Genomic DNA, 24,529 nt, shown 5'->3' on the forward strand with positions numbered 1-24,529 from the left:
GCGATAACAATTCTTCGAAATTATAAAAAGTAAAATTTAAAAAAGCACTTGGATTTTATAATTTTTTGAACAAAGTTCTTCTTATTGCCACTACGAAATTATAATTTTTACGCTATTTTCTCAAGCAGCACTCCAGAGTTCTCAGAAATATCTTTAATTGCTTTTGTGAAAAATAAAATAAGTATCCACTATGAGAATGGGGTCATATTATAAGGATCTTAAGTTTTACTAACGTTTATTTTATTTTAAATCTTTACTATCACTTTTTATTTTCTACTTCCGGACAGAATTATAAGCGTTAAGGTTTTTATGCAAAGTTTGTCTGGCGAACGCCAAGTATTTAAGTTGTGGCTTTTTGCCAAGAGAGAGAGAGGAAGCAGTGAGTCGAAGCAGGCCGCTTACCTTAGAAGTTACGCAGTTGCTGGTTGCCTTCCAGGCCAGAGGTTTTAATCCTCTTGATAAATTTTTAAACGTATTGTAGTGTTCACAGTTCTCTGTACTACATACCCTTCCTGTTAATATAAGGCCAATCTTCCACGTTTATTATTCTAAAGTTAAATTAGAGTTTAGTTTTATTTTTATACTTTTACGTTTTGACCCCAAGTAGCGGGTCGGTGTATTCCGAAGTACGGAAGTCATTGTAATTAGAGAAAAATAAAGGGTTATGTATACCCTTCTTTGTGTATCCTGTTTACTTCCCACAGTTTTGAACATAGCTTTAGTAAGCTCTCTGTTCCGAGTCAGGTCCTTGCATGTTCCCGAAGAAGGTAAGAAGGAACATCGAACCTGATAATATTGTAAAAACCAGTTCCTGATTCTTTGGAATGATTTATTTCTGCACTTTTAAAAGCAGGCACTTCCCTAACAAATTAATTTTAACAAACAGTTAGCATATTTAAAGGCTATTTAAATATTCAAATATTACATTTATTTGGCTTTTTCAGCGCTTCTCTTTCGCAGACGGATGTTAGATTTAAAGGCTCTATAAAGGCTTAAAATGTTACATTTATTTGGCTTTTTCAGCGTTTGGTATTTTGTTGCACATTAATATTCAATGTAGTAAGTTAACCATTGTTTTATTTCCTACAAATGTATTACGATTAACGAAAAACACCTGGGTGGAGATTGTTCTTTGAAGTCATGAACTGCTCAATATACATATAGAACTTTATTGATTTAATACCACAAAGGTCCAGATGTAATTCGCAATTACATATGTCATTGCACCTCTTTGCTAAAGCGTGGTTGCTTTTTGCTTTGTAATTTAAGCCTTATGTGCTCGTTTCAAGAGCAGGTGGTAAGTCCTATTTGATGACAAGTTTTCATCTAATGTTGACACTTAAATCGAATTTAGGACTATTGTTTAACATTCAAACAATGTTCAACAAGTGTTTTTAACGGTGTACGTGATGTACTACGTGGCTTAAGCGCACAGCACAGTAGTAAGAAAAACACGCATTTATGTAAATGTAGCATAAGTAGCAGTACGATAAATTGAGAAATAATATTCCTGTTATTAGCTGTTTTGTATTGCTTGCTTACTAGAAATACTTTTGCTGTCACACTGCCATATTCCATTTTATTGGATGGCAACATTTCTAGCTTGCAGTAATTGTAGAATGTCTTCTTTTTAAAGTCATAATAAAAACAAGAAGCTATAGATATCAAGTATAAAATGGATTTAATAACGAAAGTTCTTTATCGGCTGTCGCTCTTCACAAGTAAGTGATAACTATTTATTTTATAAATATGGTTACTTGAAAATTCTTAATTCATACATTTTATTAGCAATAGTAGCATGCAGGATATTCAACAATTTAATTCTCAACCTTGTCTAGGGATCTTACGCCAATATATAAAATGCGACACACTTATATTTTAAGCATGCAAACTTAAATTAATCTTTGAAAAGGGTGTGGACATAAATTATGTACAATTGACGCTAAATTGTAACTTATAATCTGCGGGGTTTGGTTTAGTGCTTTTGTCTGAAATTTTTAAAACATATAAAGGACACAGAAGGATTTCGTACTCCCCTGCCAGTTTAAAATTATGAATGTAGGAGGTACTTGATCGAATGATAAACTTTAGAGTAAATTACCTCAATTTAATGTACAGAAGGATGCAAACAAAATATTAAGTAGAATTTTAACAATTTTGATGGAGATTGTCATGGGTCTCTCTTCTTGACGGATTAAAAACTTTATTCCAAAAGATACTATTCTTTTAATATAAAATCAATATCAAAATCAAATGATGCTGAATTTTTCCTAATTTAAAAATGAGAATTGAATGCGAAGTTTTTTAAATATTCCGAATTATTTATTGATTGATTATATTTCTATGTATATAATGCCTTTAATGCGTCTAGTTTTATTACATTATTTCATGTTATTTATATTTTAAGATTTAATTCTTACCATAAGTTCCAATTTAAAGAAAAATTTAATAATTTCGTTTTTAATCAAGGCGGGAAGTATCATTCGCTCAAAGTTTCAATGGTATTTTATTATTATTGATCACCTTTTACTCAAATTATAATTTATTATTTTCTTTTGAACTGAACTGTTATTTTAAAAACTGTCTTCAGTCAAACTTACTAAATGTTATTAATTTCTATCATTCAATTGCAATAAAATTTATTTTTAGTAGTTATAAAATTTATTTTTATAATTACTAAATGTATTACTTTTAAGGTATTATGATCATATTTAAAAGAAAATTTTGTGTCTGAACAAATTTGAGAAATTTATTTATTTTTTCTTCCCTTCGAATAGAAAATAGTGTAATTGATCTGATACGATTTGTATTTTATTTCTTTGAAACATTGCTTTCCGAAAATTATCGACACCACCAAATTTTAAGAAGTTTCTAATCTAGAATATTATTTTACAGCAGCAAATTTTATTATCTTCAATTTAACATATTTTCAGAGATGGTTCTGCCTTCTGACAAGTTATAAAATGTAATGAATGTACGGAAATGCGCAACTATTATTAAATTTATTACCAGTTTAGATAAGAAATGTGTGTCTCTGTTTATATGATTTGGAAGAAGTTTACTTTCATAATGCCGATTCTAGTTGATTTATTTACACATTCTCTGAACATTCACAGATTTTTATGACTTTAGCATTTAGTAAGACCGAGCAATTAAAACAGCATTATAAAAACAGAACTAAGTAAACATAAGATTAAAATTTTCACATTTCTAAAAGTTTAGCAGATTTTTATTTAAATCTTCTTTGAAGTTGAATCTAATGACTGAAACAGAAAACTTCGCATACTTTTTTTTACCTCTTATACAAATACTCACTACGTAAATTCTCTTTAAATTAAAAATCGAATACTTTCGGTTTAATAATCTCTTTTTACAATGTTATATTCTTACTCTGAAGAGGTTCCATTTTTTATGACTGCATGAACCACTAAACTCATGTTCTCCCACGAAGCCAGCAAGGCAGACATGTCAATTTTAATATTACAAACAACTATAGTTTAGAAAAACACTAAAGTGGAGAGCAACAGTTTGCTTGGGTAGCGTATACAAATTACAAAATATCTTGTTAGAGAACGGACTGATAAAACAAAAATTGTTTTAATTTTTTTTTTTAGTTTAAGAAAGTTTTAGAATTATGAAATGTGTCATTATAAGTATATAAAAAGGCTATTCTATTTGCTTCTCTCGACACTCCAACTCCCTGACGACGATGTTGCGAGGGATGTTACTTCTTTATGTACAGGGAGATTCAGAGCTATTGTTAAAAAATCTACATGCAGGTCAGGAACAAGATAGCAAGCAAGAATCTTACAGAAATATATGGTCGCAAACGCAGTCCAGACGCGTTACATGCCCACAAAGACGGAGGCTAAAAGAAGGGAGACAGGTCATAAGTAATGATAATTTATTCGCAGAGATTATGTAATTAAGGTTCACAAAGACGAGTTTTACACAATACTGTTTTTACAAGAAAGTTTTAAATCAGGTGTTCAGTGTTGCAGCTTGTAGTTGTAATACACGCCTCGCAATGACGACGCAGCGATCGACGAACGTTCGCTAGGAATACCTGGTTTGTCGGCAATAACACCACTTGTAGCAACGATTCGTGCTACCAAATGCATTTCCGATTCCGTAGAGGTTTTGTACAGTAGGGCTTTCATGTAACACCCCAAAAAATCAAGAGCTGACAGAACTAGAGAGCTAGGTAGCCACGGGATGGGTCCATTGATGTCATACCATCGTCTCAGAAATCTAGCTTCCAATATTGGCGTGCAATACGCTGAATCTCAGTCATGTTGAAACCCTGTCCGCTGCTGCATATGCACTCAGCAATTCTGGCAGGACTTGCAAGAAAAGTACGAAAGCTCTCCTCATATAGGGTCGAGGGAAGCAAGTAGGGGCCGATCATTCTATCACCAAGCAAACCTGCCCAGACATTGATGCTGAAGAGAACATTGAGCAGCAAGAGGCAGTATGGTTTCTGGATTTTCATGTGCCTGCACATGCACATTGTGCAGAATGCAGATGCCTTCCTGTGTAAGCATTGCTTCGTCAGTAAAGAGGACGTCGACTACAAAGTTGAGGACTGTTGCAGTCTGTTTTACAAACTAATGCTCAAAGTCTATATACTACTGGTAATCACCGAAGGACCCAGCTTTCACATGTTGTGCAAGCTGTACGCTTAATCATGTAAGCTACGCCGAACGCTGGATTGAGAAGCGCGTAAACGTGACGTGCTGCAATACTCAGAGTATTCTTCTCTGCTCGGTTTTGACATTTCACAGTACGGCTTCCTCCAGGCTATGTGTCCACGTTGTTCTGTCAGCACCAGTATCGTTCATTCGTGTTTCGAAATGTTCAGCCTTGCTCAATCGATTATGCAGGCGTCCAAATATGGTATGAGCGTCTGTGGGGAAACTGGAAATGATATAGATCCTTAGCGGATGCAATTAGCTGAGCCGCAAACGAGGCGTATATCCGCTATTTCTCTTTTCGTGCAGCGGTTCATCCTTTTTTATTCTCATACTCCTAAATACGCTTTTCATTGCTTCATCCTGGCTAACTTTCTCCGTGAATTCCAGATAATTCGAGATGGCTAGATAAGCGAAAGCTAGCGTAATTCTTGCGCGTCTGGATTTTGCATGCCACCATATGTTTCTATATGTTTCTTGCTTGCTATCATGTTCCTGAGAAATATGCAGATTTTTGAACAATGGTTCTGAATCGTCCTATATATTATCTGTTCTATGTTTTGTTTTCACCAATTACTGCACTTTTTATTTTTTGCACTTTATTGCACTATTGATCTAATTTCTGAGCTAGTATATATATAACAGGTATTTTCTAGGCTAGTATTAATATTTATTATTTTTATATTGCCATACATCAGTGTGACTATATACATATTGGATTTAACTGTTTCTATATACATATTGGATTTAACTTATATTTTCAATGTATATATGCACTATGTACTTGAATGCCTGTACACTCTATTTTACTCTGTTACATTAGACAACAACTCCTTGAAGAAATATTACAGGATTATATATAGTAGCTTGTTTTATTCTTCTTTAATTATTTTTCATCATTATTTTCTCTTATAATTTATTATATCGAGCTTTCATTGTTTCAGGAAAGATGACAAAAGTTTTTGTTATTATCTATATAACAATAGATAAATTGCAGCTTTTGGACCACTCTTTAGCTCAAAATTTAAAAATACCATAACACGAATATTTGGTTGTTTAAGGGAAGGTTTAAGAGCTCCATTTTTCAAGGGAAGAACATGATTGCGATCAGAAATTGTGAAAATAAAGGCTGCTCAAGTAATTTTATGAACATGCTGAATGCATTATGTTTAGTATATAATATATGTGCTTATTATTGATAAGACATAAATATATTTTCTAGGTCCCCAACTAGATCTATATGTGCCAGCCACCACAGACTGCGTAGTAACTCCCGTCAACTATACGTCCGTCGTCGACATCTGTCCATCACCCGGATACATCGAAGCAGGTCATGATCAGATTTTCATAACTAACATTTTCTTAAAACCTATAATAAGCGTACTTCAGAAATATTTTTTTCTTAAAACTTATTACATTATTTTAATACTGTGCAGCTTGATCTTCTGTTTGTCACTATCTAAATCACACATTTTTATGGAAAGGAATACGGAAAATATTCACAGTATGTCTGCGAAGCAGAGAAACAGCCTTGGCAATAGCAGTGACAAAGTAACAATTGATGCTGACTGAATATGCTTTTGTTATAGTTTCAATGTTGTTGAATAAAGAACAAGATCTCAGGTTTTACTCTTTGCCGTCCTGTTGGCAAGGTATTAGGGAGACCATCTTCCATAGTCTTAGGACCGGTTTCTAATCCTTGAGAAGCGATGGAAATTTGTAAGTATTTTTACTGATTGGTTTATCAAAATGTTGTCAAGCCTGACGTCCTCTCTGGAGTTTTGCGGTATGGAAAGAAATGGGTGAAAACCTTCGATTCATCTCCCAGTGTGTTTTCTAACCCGGCTGGGATGAAGTTTGCCCTTTCTTGCAGATATAATTGGTTTCCCCTTTCTCGCAGATATAATTGGTTTCCCCTTGTAAAACCTTTTTGCTGATAAGACTGCTAAATAACTTACCTATTGGACCGTTTTTGACAAATGTTTAATCAACAAGGACTCCATGCGTTGGGGAAAAGTGCTTTTTCACTTCTAGCAAAGGGATGCACTTGCTTTTTCTTGAAAATAATTGTTTACGCTCATTTTATGAGTATCCATGTGCAGTGATATATTGAATTGTTACAGCTAATGAAGGAAGCTTCTGAGACTTAAACATAACGTAGAAACATCTACGTAAACATAGCGTAGAAACGTACACTCCTTTAACACACATCAGTTGCATTAATAACTTTAGTTTACTTTATCCCATCGGGAAAGAGTCGTATCTTCATAAATATAGCCTCAGAAAGCCTATAATTTTATTATATAACACATATTATGATATAAATAAATTTAAACATATGATAAAATATTATCTATTTTACTGAAAATGAATGAAATGTTTTGTTCCACATATAGGACAAACTGCTGACCTGCCTCCCGACATAGCTCGCCTTGTATCTTTTTTCAATGACTCCGAATGCCTGACACCAGGTTGCATCCAGTCAGGTAACATTCAAATTTTTTTATCGGAACTTTCATTAAAAGATGAAATTAGTATCGTGGTTCTTCTGGTCAGAAATACTTATTTTTATAAACGTGTTGTATATGTGACAAGAATATTAAGCTTAAGTTTCTTTTTATTGACATTTACGAGATTCTGTGATTTTTCTAAAGAGTCCCTGAATGCCGCTGAAAGATTACTTGTATCCATTCTGACAATAATTGCTGGGGCCTTCTTTTACAATTTTTGAATGATTTTTGACTGAAAATTTCCTTTATTATTATTAGAAAATTCTGACAGAAAAATGAAATATAAAGTTAAATCTGACTGATTACTCTGAAAAAGAAAAAAAGACACTTCATTAGAAGAATTCAAACTAAGTTTAAAGAGTCATGTATTCTCTGCCGCACATTTTTTAGTAATAAACTGAAGTATTTCCCTAAAAGTAAGTGTCGCATGAACGATTTTTTGGGAAATTTCGATTTGATGTTCCGTTTACAATGCGTTATTTCATTTATTCTTTTATAATTTCACCCAAAAAATACTTTGAATACTTAAATTAAATGATTTAAAATTAAGAAAAATATTACGCTTTGTTTTTATTTCTGTCCATATTTTTAAATTGCTTCTGGTACTCTTTCTGCCGCTATCAACCTCTATTCGAACACATCTCCATACATTAACTGCTATTGACTAAGTGGTGAAAATGATGTCGCATACGACGTGAGTTATTGGATGAGCCAAAACAATATAAGTTAATCATGCCGAGAGAACTGTGTTAATGAAAGAATAATGAATTGTTTTATTACTAAATGTTTTACATGATGCATAATGCATAATGAATGTTTTTATTACTAAATGTAAGATTTATCTTATCATAAATGAGATTCTTAATCTAATTGCCGAGCAAATTCCTTATCCTCAAAAGTAATAACGTTAACTATAGCAGGAGTAGGAGTACGACTGACAGGAGTAGTGACGTAATGGAGTTTTTGGAGTCAAAAACGGATGAAAGTCAATTGTGTCCTCCTGGGGATTTGAACTACGGATCTTACACTATTACACTATTGCTTAAGCATGAAAGCTGCTTACATCCCAAACGAGAGTGCAATAATTACTTTTCGGACATACGAATAAATCTGGACACATTATCAGGGTCAATGTTCCTTCTTACCTTCTTCGGGAACATACAAGGACCTGACTCGGAACAGAGAACTTACTAAAGCTTTGTTCACTAATTGTGGTAAGTAGACAGGATACACATGCAGGGTATACAAAACCCTTTATTTTTCTCTATATACAATAACTTCCGTACTTCGGAATACGCTGACCCGCTACTCGGGGTCTAACGTAAAAGTATAAAAATAAAACTAAACTCTCATTTAACTTTAAACTAATAAACGTGGAAGATTGGCCTTATATTAACAGGAAGGCGTATGTAGTACAGATAACTGAGAACACTACAATACGTTTAAAAGTTATCAAGAGGATTAAAACCTCTGGCCTGGAAGGCAACAAGCAACTGCGTAACTTCTAAGGTAAGCGGCCTGCTTCGAACTCACTGCTTCCTCTCTCTCGCTTGGCAAAAGGCCACAACTTAAATACTTGGCGTTCGCCAGACAAACTTTGCATAAAAACCTTAACGCTTATAATTCTGGCCGGAAGTAGAAAATAAGAAGTGATAGTAAAGATTTAAAATAAAATAAACGTTAGTAAACTTAAGATCTTTACATACTTTCCGCCAGAGTTAATTAGTTTGAAACTGAGGTCTAAAACGACCTTGTTGAAAACTTTTAGCTCTAGAATCTAACGCGAGGCCAATCTTTTACAAACATACTTCGCTAGAAACTAGAAATTTAAAAGATAGAAATTTGTTTTTTTTTTTTTTTTTTACAATAGCAGCTCCCAGGATATACAACAATTTTTTTTCATCTGTACTGCATCTAAACAGGAGCTTTTATTCAATTCTGGTTCCTTCCAGAGATCTGGAAAGAAAACTAGTTTAATGAAATGTTACACAATGAAATGGCAAGTAATATATACAATTATACTTCTCTTAACATTCTTATTTCATTCATGACTATTTTAGTTATCTCTCGCCGTGCTCTCTGACATGTGTTGTAAAAGAACACCAAACACGAATGTGTTTCTGTCTACGTGTTCCACACTTCCTCCTACAATCAAAACACTAACGTGTTAAAATTCAACATAACAAGACCTCTTAACACACCCTAATTTCAACTCTAAACCCTGAGGTACTATTCTGAAAGTGTCTAACTCTAAAGTGTAGCGTCAGAGAGCCTAACTACATCATTCAACCTTTAACACATATTCGCCATGCTTTAGTCTTTTTACAGTCACACGAATAAAAAAAATTTTAACATTCACTTTTACCATATCACGGTATTTCTTAACATTTAAAATAACAGTTCACATTGTATATAAGAACATATCAACATGCCGTTAATTTTACACATTTGAAAACATACATTAGTAGTACATTGTTAACTTCTATTCTTTTCAAAGCAAGTGCCAATTCTTTCTACATTGAAATACTACATTTCAAAAAGTCTTTGAGACTAAAACTTCTCTCTTGCTAGAATGTTTTAAATAAAATTTATACAATAACTTTTTTCAATATTTAAGTCTTTACACAACGCTATTATACATCAATTTTAGTTTTACGCGCGAGTAATTTAAAAACATAATACGAAAATCGGTAACAACTCATTTCTCGCCCTTTTGGCGATAAAGGTAGACCTCGCATGAGGTAAAACTTCTTGAAATCTGCCATTTGCAGTAAGAATGAAAGATTAACTTAAGTTTGCAAAGTAACATAAAATTTTACTTATCTTTGTGATATTCGGACATCCTTTTCTGGGCCCAGTCTTTAAAGGTATTGCAGATAGTTGTGTGATTTATCCTCCTTCTTGTACGGGCTCGCCCTTCAGTGCTTTCCTCTGGAAGCTTCCTTTTTTCACCAGTTCGGTCACCCTTGAATACCTTCTTTTTCTCCTCTGCTTGTGGTCTTGGCCGTTTGATGGCAGCTAGTCTTGGCGGAACCGGGAAACTTCTGTCGTGTTCCTGCTTGGACCTCGTTGTTGGCCGTTCAAATTTTCCTTGTAACTTTTCCTCCGCCGCTGATGGCCCTTCCGCAGTTCGGCTACATTTACTACGAAGAGTCCTGTCGGATGAGTCGATCTTCCGTTTTAGAGCCGGGTTATAGTTGCCGTCATTTCTCCTGGTTCTCTTCACATACGTCGTCCTTCTCCCTTCTTCATTCTGGGGGTGTTCGTGAACTCTCTTTTCTGGACGGTGGAACGGCTTCTTTTTCTTGCTACCTTCAATTTTTCCGCGGGGCAATTTTCTTTTCACTTGCTCCTGCCTCTTATTGGCTTGCCCTTGTACTTGTCGTTTTTCCACCTCTGGAGCTTGTGCCTGCGGTGTCTGCCGTGCCGGATCCTGCAAAAGATCTGAAAATATTTGCATTTTATTACGATCGAAGTAGGGCTTGATTTGATCAATGTTTGCGGAACAGGTTTCACCATTTCTGGCTTTTAACACTACTACAGTGTGAGTTATTTTTTCTATAACATATGGTCCTTCAAATCGTGGAAAACATTTGGCAGTTTTATCTTCTGGTGCTGAAGAAAGTGAATGCTTAATTTTTAAAACTTCATCCCCTACTTTATAAGTTACTCCCCGTCGTTTCAAATCATAATAGAGCTTCTGTTTTCTTTGTGCTACTTCCGTATTCTTTTTTGCTTCTTTTATTAGTTTTTCTATATCACCCATTTTAAATTCTGGGGCTCTTTGTTGCACATAAAATAATTTATCTAACGGTGTTATAATCTTTCTGCCTAGAAATAACTCAGCAGGAGTTTTGCCCGTTGTATCATGTTTTGCGGTCCTAAGGGCGAAAGCAAATTCATTGACATAGTTATCACAGCTTTTATGAAAATTTTTAACATAACTACAGATACTTTTCACTATATTTCTATTGACCCGTTCCGCTATATTTGATTGCGGCCGATACGGGACCATTTTTAAATGACGTATGCCCAGTTTTTGGCACATGTCTTCAAATATATTACTTACAAATTGAGGACCATTATCCGATATAACTTTTAGGGGCGCCCCGTATTTTAAAATATACTTATTTAAAATAGAATTAGTAACTAATTTCGCGGAGGCTCGTTTTAAGGGAACAATTTCGGTCCATTTACTAAAATGATGAACCATAACAAGGAGATAGCGACTTTTATTTAACTGACTTTTTGGGAAAGGGCCCAATAAATCTATGCCAATTATTTCATTTGGAAAATCGGATTTAATACTATTTAGAAACCCGGCCGGACGGAAATTAATATAATTAACTGCTTGACATGTTGGGCAGGACTGGACATACGCCCTTGTTAACTTTTGCAGTTCAGGAAAGTAGACTGCCTCGCGTACGCGTTGGATAGTTTTTCGAATACCAGCATGAGAAGCTAAAGGGCTGTCATGGAGCTCCTGCAGGATATTTAATCTAAGACTAGCTGGGATAACAGGTCGAAATTCGTTGTTGGAATTCGTAGTTTTTGTATAGAATAATAGACCATCTATTAGTTCGTAATGCGCCGCCCTATTTCTTATCGCCACAATATCTTGGTGGCTAAAATTTTCAGGATCTTTCAAATACTCATAAATGCTTCCAAACTCAGGATCCTTACCCAGTTCGGTTATTACAGTTTCTCGGGAATTTATTGTACATGCTGTAAGCATTGCCACTTTTACGGTATTACCTTGTTCGTCTATTTTAATTCTTGATAGGGCATCTGCTACGATATTTTCCTTTCCGGGGGTATGCTTGATTACCAGATTATATTCTTGCAGCTTGAGTGCCCATCTTATTAACCTTGGGGATAAATTTTTTCCTGAGTACAATCTAGTTACCGCCGCAAGATCAGAGTACACTGTTATCGGCGCCTTTCCAAAATAGACTCGGAACTTTTGCACTGCTAACAGAACTGCAAGTGCCTCTCTCTCGGTCGCGGAATAGTTTCTTTGTGTTTGATTTAAAGTTCGGCTAAAAAATGCCACGGGCTGCTGATTTTGCGAAAGTACCGCTCCTACCGCATAATCCGAAGCATCCGCTGAAATTTCTAAATTCTCATCCTTTTCAGGAAATTTCAACACAGGGGCTTGCGTTAATGCTTGTTTGAATTTTTCGAAAGCACTATTCGCTTCGGCCGTCCACGAGAATCTTGCCTTTTTCCTTTTTAATTTTAACAATGGTTCAGCAATAGCTGCAAAATTTTTTATAAAGGACCTATAATATGAACAAAGTCCTAGAAAAGAAGAGAGCTTCTTTGCCGTGTTTGGAGTCGGATACGTTTGTACAGCGATTATTTTTGATTCATCTGTCTCGATCCCTTTTTGAGATATTTTGTAACCTAAATATTTTAATTCAGGGGCTGCAAATTTGCACTTTTCGACATTAACTTTTAGACCGGCCTCATTTAATAAAGAAAACACCTGTCTTAAGTCCTGTACATGTTGGTCGAGATTATCACTAGTAATAATGATATCGTCTAACTAGATAAATGTGGACTTTCCAAGAACAGGTCTTAACACAATGTCCATGCATCGCTGAAACGTTGCCGGGGCCCCTGAAAGGCCAAACGGGATACGCAAAAATGCATAAGTGCCAGACTTGGTTATAAAAGCAGTCTTAGGCACGTCCTCAGGCCTCACCCCTATTTGAAAATAACCAGTCGTTAAGTCTAAAGTCGTCATAAATTTGGTTGATTTTATGTTCCTTAGAATTTCTTCTATAATCGGTAACGGATATACCGGATATTTAGTTATGGAGTTTAATCAATAGCGAATCTCCATCTTTTTAGATGCGTCAAAGGATAGTCATTATTTTTCTTACATAAAACCACCGGGCTAGCATAACTACTTGAGATGGGCGTTATGATCTTTTTACGTAGCATATCGGTAATATGCCATTCTATAATTTTTTCCTTATTCTTATCATACCGGTATGGTTTTTGACGAACTGGCATTGCATCTCCGGTGTCAATACTATGGTTAGTAACCTGAGTAAATCCTGGAATATCACTAAATAACGAAGCAAATTCACTTACCACTTGTCGGATTCTACCTTGCTCGTCATTAGAGAGGTGGTCAAGTTTTAACATCGGCGGTTCAGCGTTTTCTGTACGAACTGGTTTCATTGTCAGCTTAAGGGACGTTTCATTAAAATCCAGCGTAGCTTGTGCTTCTGAAAGAAAATCTATTCCTAAAATTAAATGTGCTTGCAGATTCTTTACTATAAAAAACATCACCTTTACTTGTTCGTCCTTGATACGGATATACAAAGGTACTTTACCTACGCACTTACATTTTTCTCCTTGCGCCGCTAACACTGTCGTATTATCCGCATTATATATGCGGTATTTGCGAAAATACTTCCTAAAAAACTCTTCTGCCAAACAGGAACACTGCGCGCCGGTATCCAGGAGTGCGGTGGCTGGGATATTATTCACCAAGACTTCAATCTTCGGAAGAGTCAAATTTTTCACCATTACTGTATTTAACTTGTAGGAAGAGGGGTTTTCGTGGCCTTCGGATTTCCGCACCCTCTCGTCAGCAGAAATCCGTTTTAGTTTAAATTATTTTTCCTTTCCGTGCTTTCCTTCTTTTTCCACTGGCCTTGAGACTTTTTTCCTGGGTTGCTATTGAACTGTCGACGTTCGCCGGCTGTTTTTGAATGCTCCGGTTTCCTTGCCCACTGATTCACTTTTTCTCCGTAGCCATGTGCTTGAGTTTGCTGTAGTCTTGGCGTACCAAATTGGTTTCGCTGTTGATAGTGGCGTCTTCTTTCGACGTCCGCCGTTCTTCTACTTTCAAACTGGATTCCTAGCTCAAATAACTTTTCCAGTGTAGTCGGATTTCTTAATTCAATAAAGTCTTGCACTTGGGGTAGTAACCTCGGCAAAATCACTTGAATTATTTCAGGATCCGGACGGTTTGCATACAAGAGCTTGAAAACGTGAATTTTTCTTAAAATAAAGCTCGAGAGGTTTTCGATTCTTTGTTGATATATACTGAAAAGTTCCGTTTCTAATTTCGCACGATCCCTTACAACAGGGAAGGCTTTTAGTAGGGCAGCCTTGAAATTTTCGTAAGTATAGGTGGGACTTCCTGCTTGACCCAAGAGACTTCTGCCTATACATTTGAACCAGTTAAGCGCTTGGCCCCTCAAAGCGCTGGTAGCTAAGGTAACTTTTTGAAACTCGTGCACGGGGTAGAGCATGAAGTGGTCATCCAATTTTTCCAAAAAACTGGTTACCGGTGAGTTTCCATTAAATGTTGCTTCTGGTTTCATCGAAGCGCGCATGGTCTGGACGATGTAACCAAATCCTTCCAGGGCGGCAGCAGGCATTTCTGGATTCTGAGCCGTTTCTGCAGGCAGCACAGGTTCTTCTTGAAACTCGGCCATGGTTATTCTTCTTCGTTGGGCGCCACTATGAGGGTCAATGTTCCTTCTTACCTTCTTCGGGAACATACAAGGACCTGACTCGGAACAGAGAGCTTACTAAAGCTATGTTCACTAGTTGTGGTAAGTAGACAGGATACACATGAAGGGTATACAAAACCCTTTATTTTTCTCTATATACAATAACTTCCGTACTTCGGAATACACTGACCCGCTACTCGGGGTCTAACGTAAAAGTATAAAAATAAAACTAAACTCTCATTTAACTTTAAACTAATAAACGTGGAAGATTGGCCTTATATTAACAGGAAGGCGTATGTAGTACAGATAACTGAGAACACTACAATACGTTTAAAAGTTATCAAGAGGATTAAAACCTCTGGCCTGGAAGGCAACAAGCAACTTCTAAGGTAAGCGGCCTGCTTCGAACTCACTGCTTCCTCTCTCTCGCTTGGCAAAAGGCCACAACTTAAATACTTGGCGTTCGCCAGACAAACTTTGCATAAAAACCTTAACGCTTATAATTCTGGCCGGAAGTAGAAAATAAGAAGTGATAGTAAAGATTTAAAATAAAATAAACGTTAGTAAAACTTAAGATCCTTACAACATAATAGATTGTTTAGCTTTTATGTTTGTTTTACTTACATGTTTATTGGAATGAAATAATAGACATTTTTCTTTATTTTTTATTTTTTTATTTTAAATAAGATTGTGGTAAAAAATTCAATATTTTAAATTTAATAAAACAAAACACAAAACGCAATTTTTTTCTAAACATAATCAATAGAAATTTTTATTTCCCTAAATCACAGATACTTAATGTTTGTCTTCCCCCCTACCCCACTTTATGAGGAAAAAAGATAATTTCAAATGGCCTTGCTCGTCCTGAAGCAAGAAAGCGTTGAGAAGAAAGTGGGCAATAGGAATGAGATTGAGTAATTTGGTTGCCTAAACACTTTTAAGCAAACACGTTTATGTAAATTTTGCAGATATATCTACAAAATGAATTTGCAAACTAAAACCGAATTGCACCAGATTAGAATCAATCGACTATTTATGCCTGTTGATTTAATGCATAGAAACAATATCGCTGTATTTTGCAAAGAATTAAAAACAAATGCAAACAAAAATCTCTCTAAAATTCTTAAAATAAGACCACAAGTCTGTACTTGCAATGACGCCCAAATCTTAAGCCGTTGCTACTGTGATTTCGAATATCATGAAAAGGTTTAAAATACTGTTTTATGCAAATTAAGGGCAATACATAGATACTTAAAATTTTCAGTATATATTTATTCCTTGCTTATAGATTACGTTCAAAATTATATCGTAACATATATCATTTACAAAATTAGACAGCAATAAACAAAATCCAAAAGGGCATTGAATAAAAACTTTCGAAAATAGGTAATGAGCTAAACAAGGACGGAACACTATGATCTAAATGCACATTCTGTTTTTCTAATTGAAACAGAGTACTTAAATTCCTTTCTCTCTATATAAGCCTTGAATTTAAATACATGGTCTTGTTTCAATTTTTAATTTTGAAAGAGGTTTTTGTACGATTATTGTTGGCTGTAAACCACAGACTTGTGCAGCTGCAGTGCTGCTTTGAATCTACATCACATAGATAAACGGCCCGATTATGTCTTTCTCATGGAGGTAAGGATAACTTCCTACCTCTATGGTCTTTCTACACGAGTTCAATTTCCCTCACAATACGAAGATGGTCTTAACTGAGTCTAGCGGCACCGAGGAGGGAAATATTATGCTTCATTACACCACTCGGTCACCTAAAGTTATTGCTTGAGTGGCACTCGAATTTACTGTCTCCTTTCCCTAATAGGCATTATTCAGGTGACTGAATTATTTTAAAGAAGACAAGAGTTAAAAATAATTTTTTTGCTTTTATTAACATATTAAAGTTGAAAACATACTTAAAATAGTAGTAGACATTAAACGAATGTTAGCCTTCTCATGACGCACAAGAAACACTAAGACATATGATAAGCATCTTCATAACACATACAGAAAATCTACCGTTTACATAATGAATTTACAATCCCAATGGCCGCTCCTTTCTCCTTTTCATTGTGACGTGTTGGACAAAATGTGTTCTTTTATTCTACACTTAAGATATTTTTGCCCTAAGGCAAATTCATTTTCTTTGGTATTGAAGAAAAATAAAAAAAAAAAAAAACTAAAGATTTATCATTTTCAAAGAAACTTTTGATACTAATTAAAATATTCAGTTTGCCTACTTGACATGCTTTTCGATGAAATGATTTTGTTCTCTCAAAAAGTTTTAATTTTGTGAAATAAAGCAATTAGAATTTCTTAGATCCCGACATTATCAGTAGTTCCGAGTAATCGAGTACTAGAGTGTCCAGTACGAGTACATGACACTAAAAATTTTAGCGTAAGAAGATATAAGGAAAAGAGACTCGCCCACAGCATACATCGAATTAAATCTTTAAGTAAGCTAATCTGAAGAACAAAATGATTTTTATGTAGTAAAAATAATTTTAAATATATTAAACAAATAATTAAAAATATATCTCACACTATAAAGAGATGCTTTTCTGGTATTATAGTAATATAGCTATTGCAATTGTTCCTCGAGATTCAAAGTTACCTTTCGTATTTTTCTTCAAATTTATTTGCTCTGTGATTGTTTGTTTCATTTAGATATTTTGACTGAAAAACGACATAAAACTGCTTATCACAATCCATAAATATCCGAAAGAATATTGCCTAAGCTTAAATAAAAAGTTTTGAATGATGACGAGATATTTTCATTTTGTTTCATGTTAATATTACTTTGAAGATAAAAGCAAGTGATATTTTTAAGATGGACTCAATTTTTCATGTGTAAAATACTTCAAAATGTTTTTCAACTGCTTTTAGTTTGGATATGTTAATGATTTAAAAGAGATTAAAAGCTTTAAAATAATGAAAAAAAGCTATCTTAAAATTAAATGCTTTTGTTTTAAAAAATGTATACCGAAACAAAGTTTTAATCTATTTTTTTCTTTCTAATAAGAGACGTTGTTTACACTGCACAATCCATTGCGTTTTAGCAAACTTGAAATCTCTGAGCTATTAGATTAGGTTACTTGAATACTATAAAGCAGTGTTTCCCAACCGCCGGCCCGCGGACCGGCACCGGTCCTTCAGAAATACACAAGAACCCAGTGCACGAAATATCCAGCTATCTGTCCAAAATCCAAACTAAGTTGAATGTACATATGTAAATTACAACAAATAAAATGCTTTAAAAATTATTTTTGTCTTCATGATTTAATTATGTGAAAAAATTGTGTCAATGGGTCAATTATTAAACTTACCGGTCTGCGAGAACGTACCGAAATATTTTACCGGTCCTTGGAGTAAACTCCAGTTGAGAAACACTGCTATAAAGTACACTAAGGACAGAGAAATGTTTTTGTAAAGTTCTTCCTAAGGGAAACTGGTTCTTTTTCAAAAAACGTTGCACATTAGAAAATCCAGCTATGCAGCCATCCCGCTTGCCTACGATCGACCCTGAGTACTGAGTGGTCCTTAACCACTCAACCACTAGTGGGGAACCTCTGATCGGAAATTGGGTCTTCATCACAGTCTTATTCCTTAAACGTTTACGCAAACACAGCGGATTATATTTCTTCAGAAACATATGGAATAAATTCCTCATATTTACTATAAACTTTAAACGCCTTGTCTTTAGGAATGTAAGGATCTGATAATGAATTTGAAATCTCCTGTTTTAATATTATGGAATGCTCTCAACGACATCGTTTGTATTTTCTAGCAGTAGTGAAGTCAACAGTTTCAGGACACTTCATAGTAGTTAATACTGAAAAAATAAATTCTCATTTGTCATTAACCTTCTAGCTGCCGATATCTATTCTAATTTGGACGAAACTGCTGACCCTTGCGAAGACTTTTACCAATTCGCTTGTGGCAACTGGATGGATAAACGTTTCATTCCTGACTATAACTCAAAAACTTCTGTATTATATGATACTCAATCGAGCTTTTATACCAAACTTAAAAGTAAGTAAATATGTTTAACTTTTCAAAGAAATTTAATTGTATGCATTATAGACAGTTTTAAATGAAAAAAAAAAGCATTATTATGTGAAACTTGAGATTTTCATTTAAAAGGGAAGATGTTTCTTACTTTTTGTATTACGAAAAATAAGCATAACTTTAATTAAATGCCGGGCAACTGAGAAATAGCTGAACAGGTAATCTAGATAAAGTTTAATAAATAAAAATGAAAAAAAATCATATTTTACTTGTAAATCAGTTATTTCTTGTAATAAAAAGCTTGACAGGGTAAAACTGAAAGTTTGCTACGACTGGTTTTTCATATCTATATAGCATTTAAATAGACACTTATCAAACCGATAATCACTTTCATAGAACACACATTCCAACCGCACAAAATTTACGGTATATTACCGTTATGCACCTGCCACATAGAAGTGTTGTACAACATGGGACTGTTGTAATACTATGTGTGTGTTTAATTACAGTTCACACACATAGAGACGAAATTCTGTTTGGTCACAGATCTCACACGGAAAACAAAGCAACAAACCGCCACAACTTTAGATATTGGAGATCATAATCATAATTTAATAGATTATTTAAGTTATGAAAAGCAGGAAATGGCTAGCTGCCTATAGGGAGGGATGCTACATAGAGAATGATTTGAGAGGAACTGGCTCATATAATGACGTAGCTTCCTATACAACCAAACCGTTCGCAGGTATATGAAACGAATTGAATTACCAGTATTTAGCTGTTTTGACTGCTTGGTCGCCTAATGGGCATATAGGGGAGGCTATTCGAAATGATATTACTTTATTGCATGCGGGAACTGGAACTGTATTGGAAATTACCAACATACAATCATATTGCCCATTTCGAATAATCAGTCAAAAACAGTTCATGTTCAGATAATATAATTAAAAATGCGACAATACGTCTTCTATTTTTTTTAAATTATGTACGGCTAACGTTTTACTTAAAAAATGATAATATCTTAAAATTAAGTGCAAAATTGTTCCTTGTTTATGAATTGGATTATTTGGTTACCGCAAAAGACTTGAGAAGAATTCGCTTTAAGCCATCTTACAATTCCAAAAGTGGGGAGAGGGCTTTTTAATGGTTTGGCTTAGTTTATGGTTTTTAAATATGGTAACGCACACGATTGTCTAGGGAGACGGACGCCTTCCTAGAGAGCTCTCTAAGAGAAACTGGCTTTTATTCACATTACTACAAAACTACGGAAACCTACCATGCAACCCCCTTCCCCGTTCATCTGTGTGTGAGCCCGGAACAAAAATTTAGTATCCAGCGATCTTTAACCACTCGCCCACTGAAGGGGGGGGGTCTATATTTATGAAGTAATCTATATGTATCTGCGTATTGGGTGTGATCTGCCGTTATAAACAATGTTTTTGTATTATTGTACTTTCTAATAAGATCCACTCCTCTATCAAATAATGATGATATATGGATAATTTATAATATTTAAAACAAATAAACAATTAGTATAGTTGTTATAACTTACTTTCATCTTTCGTCTAGTCCTAACGTTTTTCAGATTCACTTAGTCGAGAATATTTAAATAGATGAAGGAATTAATAATGTAGAATTGTAAATTATGCGCTTTACAAAGTCCACAACAAATGCTTCATTTAATCGTTACCAGTAAACTAAAACCATCCGATTGCGACTGCTTTCAGTCTATTTATTTAGGAGTAAATGAAATTATAATTTCTGTTGGTAAAATGTTAGAATAGATTTCGAAGCCTTGGACTTCTTCCCGTTAGAAATGCAAGAAAACGTTGAGTAATATTTTGCATGAGCTTATGCAAACCAGAAAATCACAGCGAACCTTTAAATTATAATAATCTCTTTAATTTGTAATTTATCAGAACATGGATGCGATAAATTAATACAGTTTCACTTTAGGTAGTTTTTTTCCAACAGTATTAAAATTGCAGCACATCGAAAAAATTCTTAGTTTCTAAGTTTGGTTAAATATTGAAATTGCACTCAGATTTTGGATGGAGCTGTACAACGTAGCCAAGATAAGTCTCAAAAATTTAATTTTTTTTAAATAAATCTTGAAAATTTAATTTTTTAAAATAATTCTTAAATCTTGAATCTGTTTAGAAGCCTGAATGTTATTCAGTCATTTCCACATTTAAAAAAATCCTCTATTCTCTCTTATCTTTACTTTTAAAAAAAGTTCTCTATTTCTCTTTTATTTCTACGTATATGGAGTATTTTATATTAGTCATTATTAATTTCATGGTTAGATACGAAGACAAAAACTGATGTCATTCACTCGGAGATCTTTTGCAAGTGTAAAAACAATGTTTAAGCAGCTTTCAGTTACATAACATTATTCCTTTGGTTCTAGATCTCTTACAAGAGGATGTTACAGAAAAGGAACCTTATTTCATTCAATTAGTAAAAACGTTGTATCAAAGCTGCATGGATACCGGTAAGTCCCATTTAAAACTTATTCACTCTGTATTTGATTGCACGTAAAATACGATACAGTGTTGCGGGCTACGGATTCTTGCCTGTATCTGAATAATAACTCCTGATGAGCTGAAAGAAATTGAACAATATTGACGCTCAGCAAAATAAATAGCTGTGCCGCCCAACCAGGATAGCGGTTAGCTACGCTGACTGCTGTATGGAAGGGCCCCGAGAAGACATGGATGTTTGTAAATGTATAATGTCTGTCCGAAATGGGGGGCACTGTAGCTATGCAGCGAGATGAAAGTCCTGTCGATGGTAGAGGAAGAGGGGTGGAAGACCCTTGGACCTGACCCCGTGGTGCTCTGCGTCAAAATTGGGGGCTGAACTGAGCAAAGTCATATTATCACCAATATGGTGCTCGAGGCTCTCTTGCAACGGCAGGCGCAATCTTGACCCTTTGCCACAGCGAATTTCATGGACTTGCTCTAATATCAAAAAGACCTGATCCGATGTTACTGCCAACTGGATGGGATAAGCCACAAACAGCAACATAGCTGTAAACTCAAAGAGATGGAAAGTATTAAGCTATTCCTCTCTCCAAGAAATATCCTAAATTTGAAAATCGCTTTCAAAATATACTCCTACGCAATTCAGCTAACTCTTTATGAACCGTTAACTCTTGCAGCTGATTGATAACTACGAAATAATCCTAGCTCTAGGAGCCATATTTATATAGCAAAGCAAAGAACATGGGTAAATATATCATATGCTTCCGAAAGCTTCGGAAAAATTCTGTAAGGCTTAAAAAATGTGTTTTTCCATATCATCCAGAAAATCGCCAAGTTGCGGAAAACTTATTTAATATCACCATTATCTGGATAAAAGTCTTCGCCAGGAGTATTTGCTTATGTTTAGTATTCTACTTCAGCTAAGTTTACAATGTTGGACAGCATAGGGCTTAAGCTATCTTTACAATTGTTGGACTCAAAACTAAAAGATCTACAATTATAGAGAATATGTGACCGCAAATTCAATTACATGGAAAATAAACCCTAAAATTTTCACCTGAAAGCAACAAATAAAAAACAAATAAAACAATGCATGCTATTACAAAAATACGTAAAAACAATAACGCAATATGTATTTAAATACAGAAATTTACGTCAACGAAAATAATAGAAATGTTTTTATTTCTCATGGTCTCTACAAAGCATTTCAAGTACCTCTAGTAAAATATGTAGTAAACTCATAATTTACATCTTTATTGAGAAATCAAAGAATAACAAAAGGATAAAAAAATGTTTTGAAGCTCCTAAGGGTACATAAACTTTCAAATCCCCAAACTTCTTTTATCTCCATAAGATAGAGCATCAGATACGATCTAATTGTTTACCTCAATTTGTCTACTGTTGACGCTTTCTTTAATCCTTCTTTAAATTATGAAAACCTTAGCCAGAGAAGATTAAGCAACATATTGAGAATAATTCATTAGTGAGAGATATAAATTCAAGAAAAAAAAACATACGGATATAGAATATCTGTAATTGTTGTAAAACAGTTTTTAGTATTATTAAAAAGGTTTCCTGGAATTTGTTAGATTTGAGTATGAAAATTATTAATATTCTTACATGTGCTGTGCTTTGTAATGAGGGATTATATTTTATAATCTGGCAGACAAAAATCTGATAAAATATCTTAATGGGCTGACATTTTGCAACCACGTTGGTCCGTGTAAATATGTTTTCCTTATACTAGGTATTCTTGCTCGCAATGAGCTGTATAAAAAGTGTTTGAGCACACTTAAAGCAGATAGGATCTCAATGGACAAATACATAAGAAAAACAATCTCAAAAGTGGCATAGGATCTAAATTACTATAAAGCCCGTCTGCAGTGCCACTGTGAAATAATGCATGCAGTCGCTACCTTGAACTTCCAAACTTACTCTTTTTGATAACATTAAGAAAGAGCCAATGGACTCGAACGAAATACAAGCACCGATGTCTTTCGCCTGACCATTGTTAAGGTTTCAAACAATAAGCCATGCGCAACATGCTAAGAGGTTGTGGAGACAATAGGAGGTTGTGATGGCAAATAGGAGCTGTGTCGATGAAATTTTATGACATGATTCCATGTTTCTATAATAACTGATTATTTGTAACTAAAATTTAGGCAGCTGAAAATGGATGATTTAAAATCAAAATCATCAAAGAGCTATTTAAGGAAACTTAATGTAATCATTCTTATAGATGTTGCTTCTGTAGTATCACATATGTTGCTCTTTAAATTTCTGCTAATGTCCTAATATAGCTGGTATGTCTGAACCGAAAATTTTGTTTTTAGTTACATATATCCAATAATATAACGATAGATAATATATCTATTCTATAAAATTAATACATCATACCACTTATATTTCATTTTCTTCATCTTAATAAATCCTGTCGCTAATCATATCCTTCAGTACACATTTATACATACAAACAAACAAATACGCAAAAACACATACACACCACACACACGCACAAATGATAGAGCATTAAAAAAGATAAACAATTAAATATCCTCCTAAATTAAGATTTTACCTTATTCTGTACGAAATTTAAGCTTAAGTTTTGAAAATACTATATAATTATTTTCAAAGTAACGTTTGTAAAACCTTGGATTCTGTATGGGGACTAATCCCAGATACTCCTTTTAATAATATACTATTTGACTTCGTTGTAATATTCTTATTTAGTCTTGTTTTGGACACCATTATATTTTCATCTGAGCTAATTAGAACGCTTTTAAAGGTGTTCTAGATTTGAATACTTTCTGGATAATATAATTAATCTGACTGCTATTTTATTTCAATTTCTTAAAGATAGAGAAAGAATATATTAATATTATTTATTTAAAGGCTTAAGAAAGTTTGAAGTAATGTGCGTTAGGAATTGGAGAAGTCTCAGTTTGTTCATCTGATATATGTGTTCAAAGTATGCATAATTAAATGGTTTAAACTGTGTTAAAAAAATAATAAGTTTAAAAGAAAGTAGCGTATAAGAAGCGTCACGTGACAAAATGTTATTATTCAGATACACCAAAGATCATTTCTCTAAACGTAATTTCAGCATTCTGAAATAGTAAGCATATCTATGCCGAAGTAATTAATTTTTCTTTGAGTATCTGCAAATTAGGTAAACTTCAGAGTACAATTGAAACTGTAAAGCTGAATCATAGAAATACACACACTAATAGTTAGCTTAAAAGAGTGAGTATAAAACTTTTCCAGGATTGTTTATTAATTATATTTTAAAGTATCTTTAAATTTACGAATTACGTACAGAGAATAACAGCATATGCCTGTTATCTAAACATTTTACT

At 34.2% G+C, this 24,529-nt stretch overlaps 1 protein-coding gene across 1 annotated transcript in view; it reads left to right on the forward strand.

The window, feature by feature from the left end:
- Window positions 1-1,453: 1,453 nt before the first annotated feature.
- Window positions 1,454-24,529, forward strand: part of LOC118195643 (neprilysin-2-like) — an 82,394-nt gene continuing 59,318 nt past the window's right edge. Inside the window, exons 1-5 of the mRNA XM_085823062.1 lie at window positions 1,454-1,721; window positions 5,914-6,021; window positions 7,088-7,177; window positions 18,550-18,711; window positions 21,098-21,181. Of these exons, the coding sequence (XP_085679188.1) occupies window positions 1,676-1,721; window positions 5,914-6,021; window positions 7,088-7,177; window positions 18,550-18,711; window positions 21,098-21,181 (490 nt within the window). The 5' untranslated portion in view covers window positions 1,454-1,675. The remainder of the gene's footprint in view (window positions 1,722-5,913; window positions 6,022-7,087; window positions 7,178-18,549; window positions 18,712-21,097; window positions 21,182-24,529) is intronic.

This window comes from Stegodyphus dumicola, chromosome 8 (genome assembly GCF_044657685.1).
Source record: "Stegodyphus dumicola isolate Sdum_Otavi_A_Nest chromosome 8, ASM4465768v1".
Taxonomy (NCBI): Eukaryota; Metazoa; Arthropoda; class Arachnida; order Araneae; family Eresidae; genus Stegodyphus; species Stegodyphus dumicola.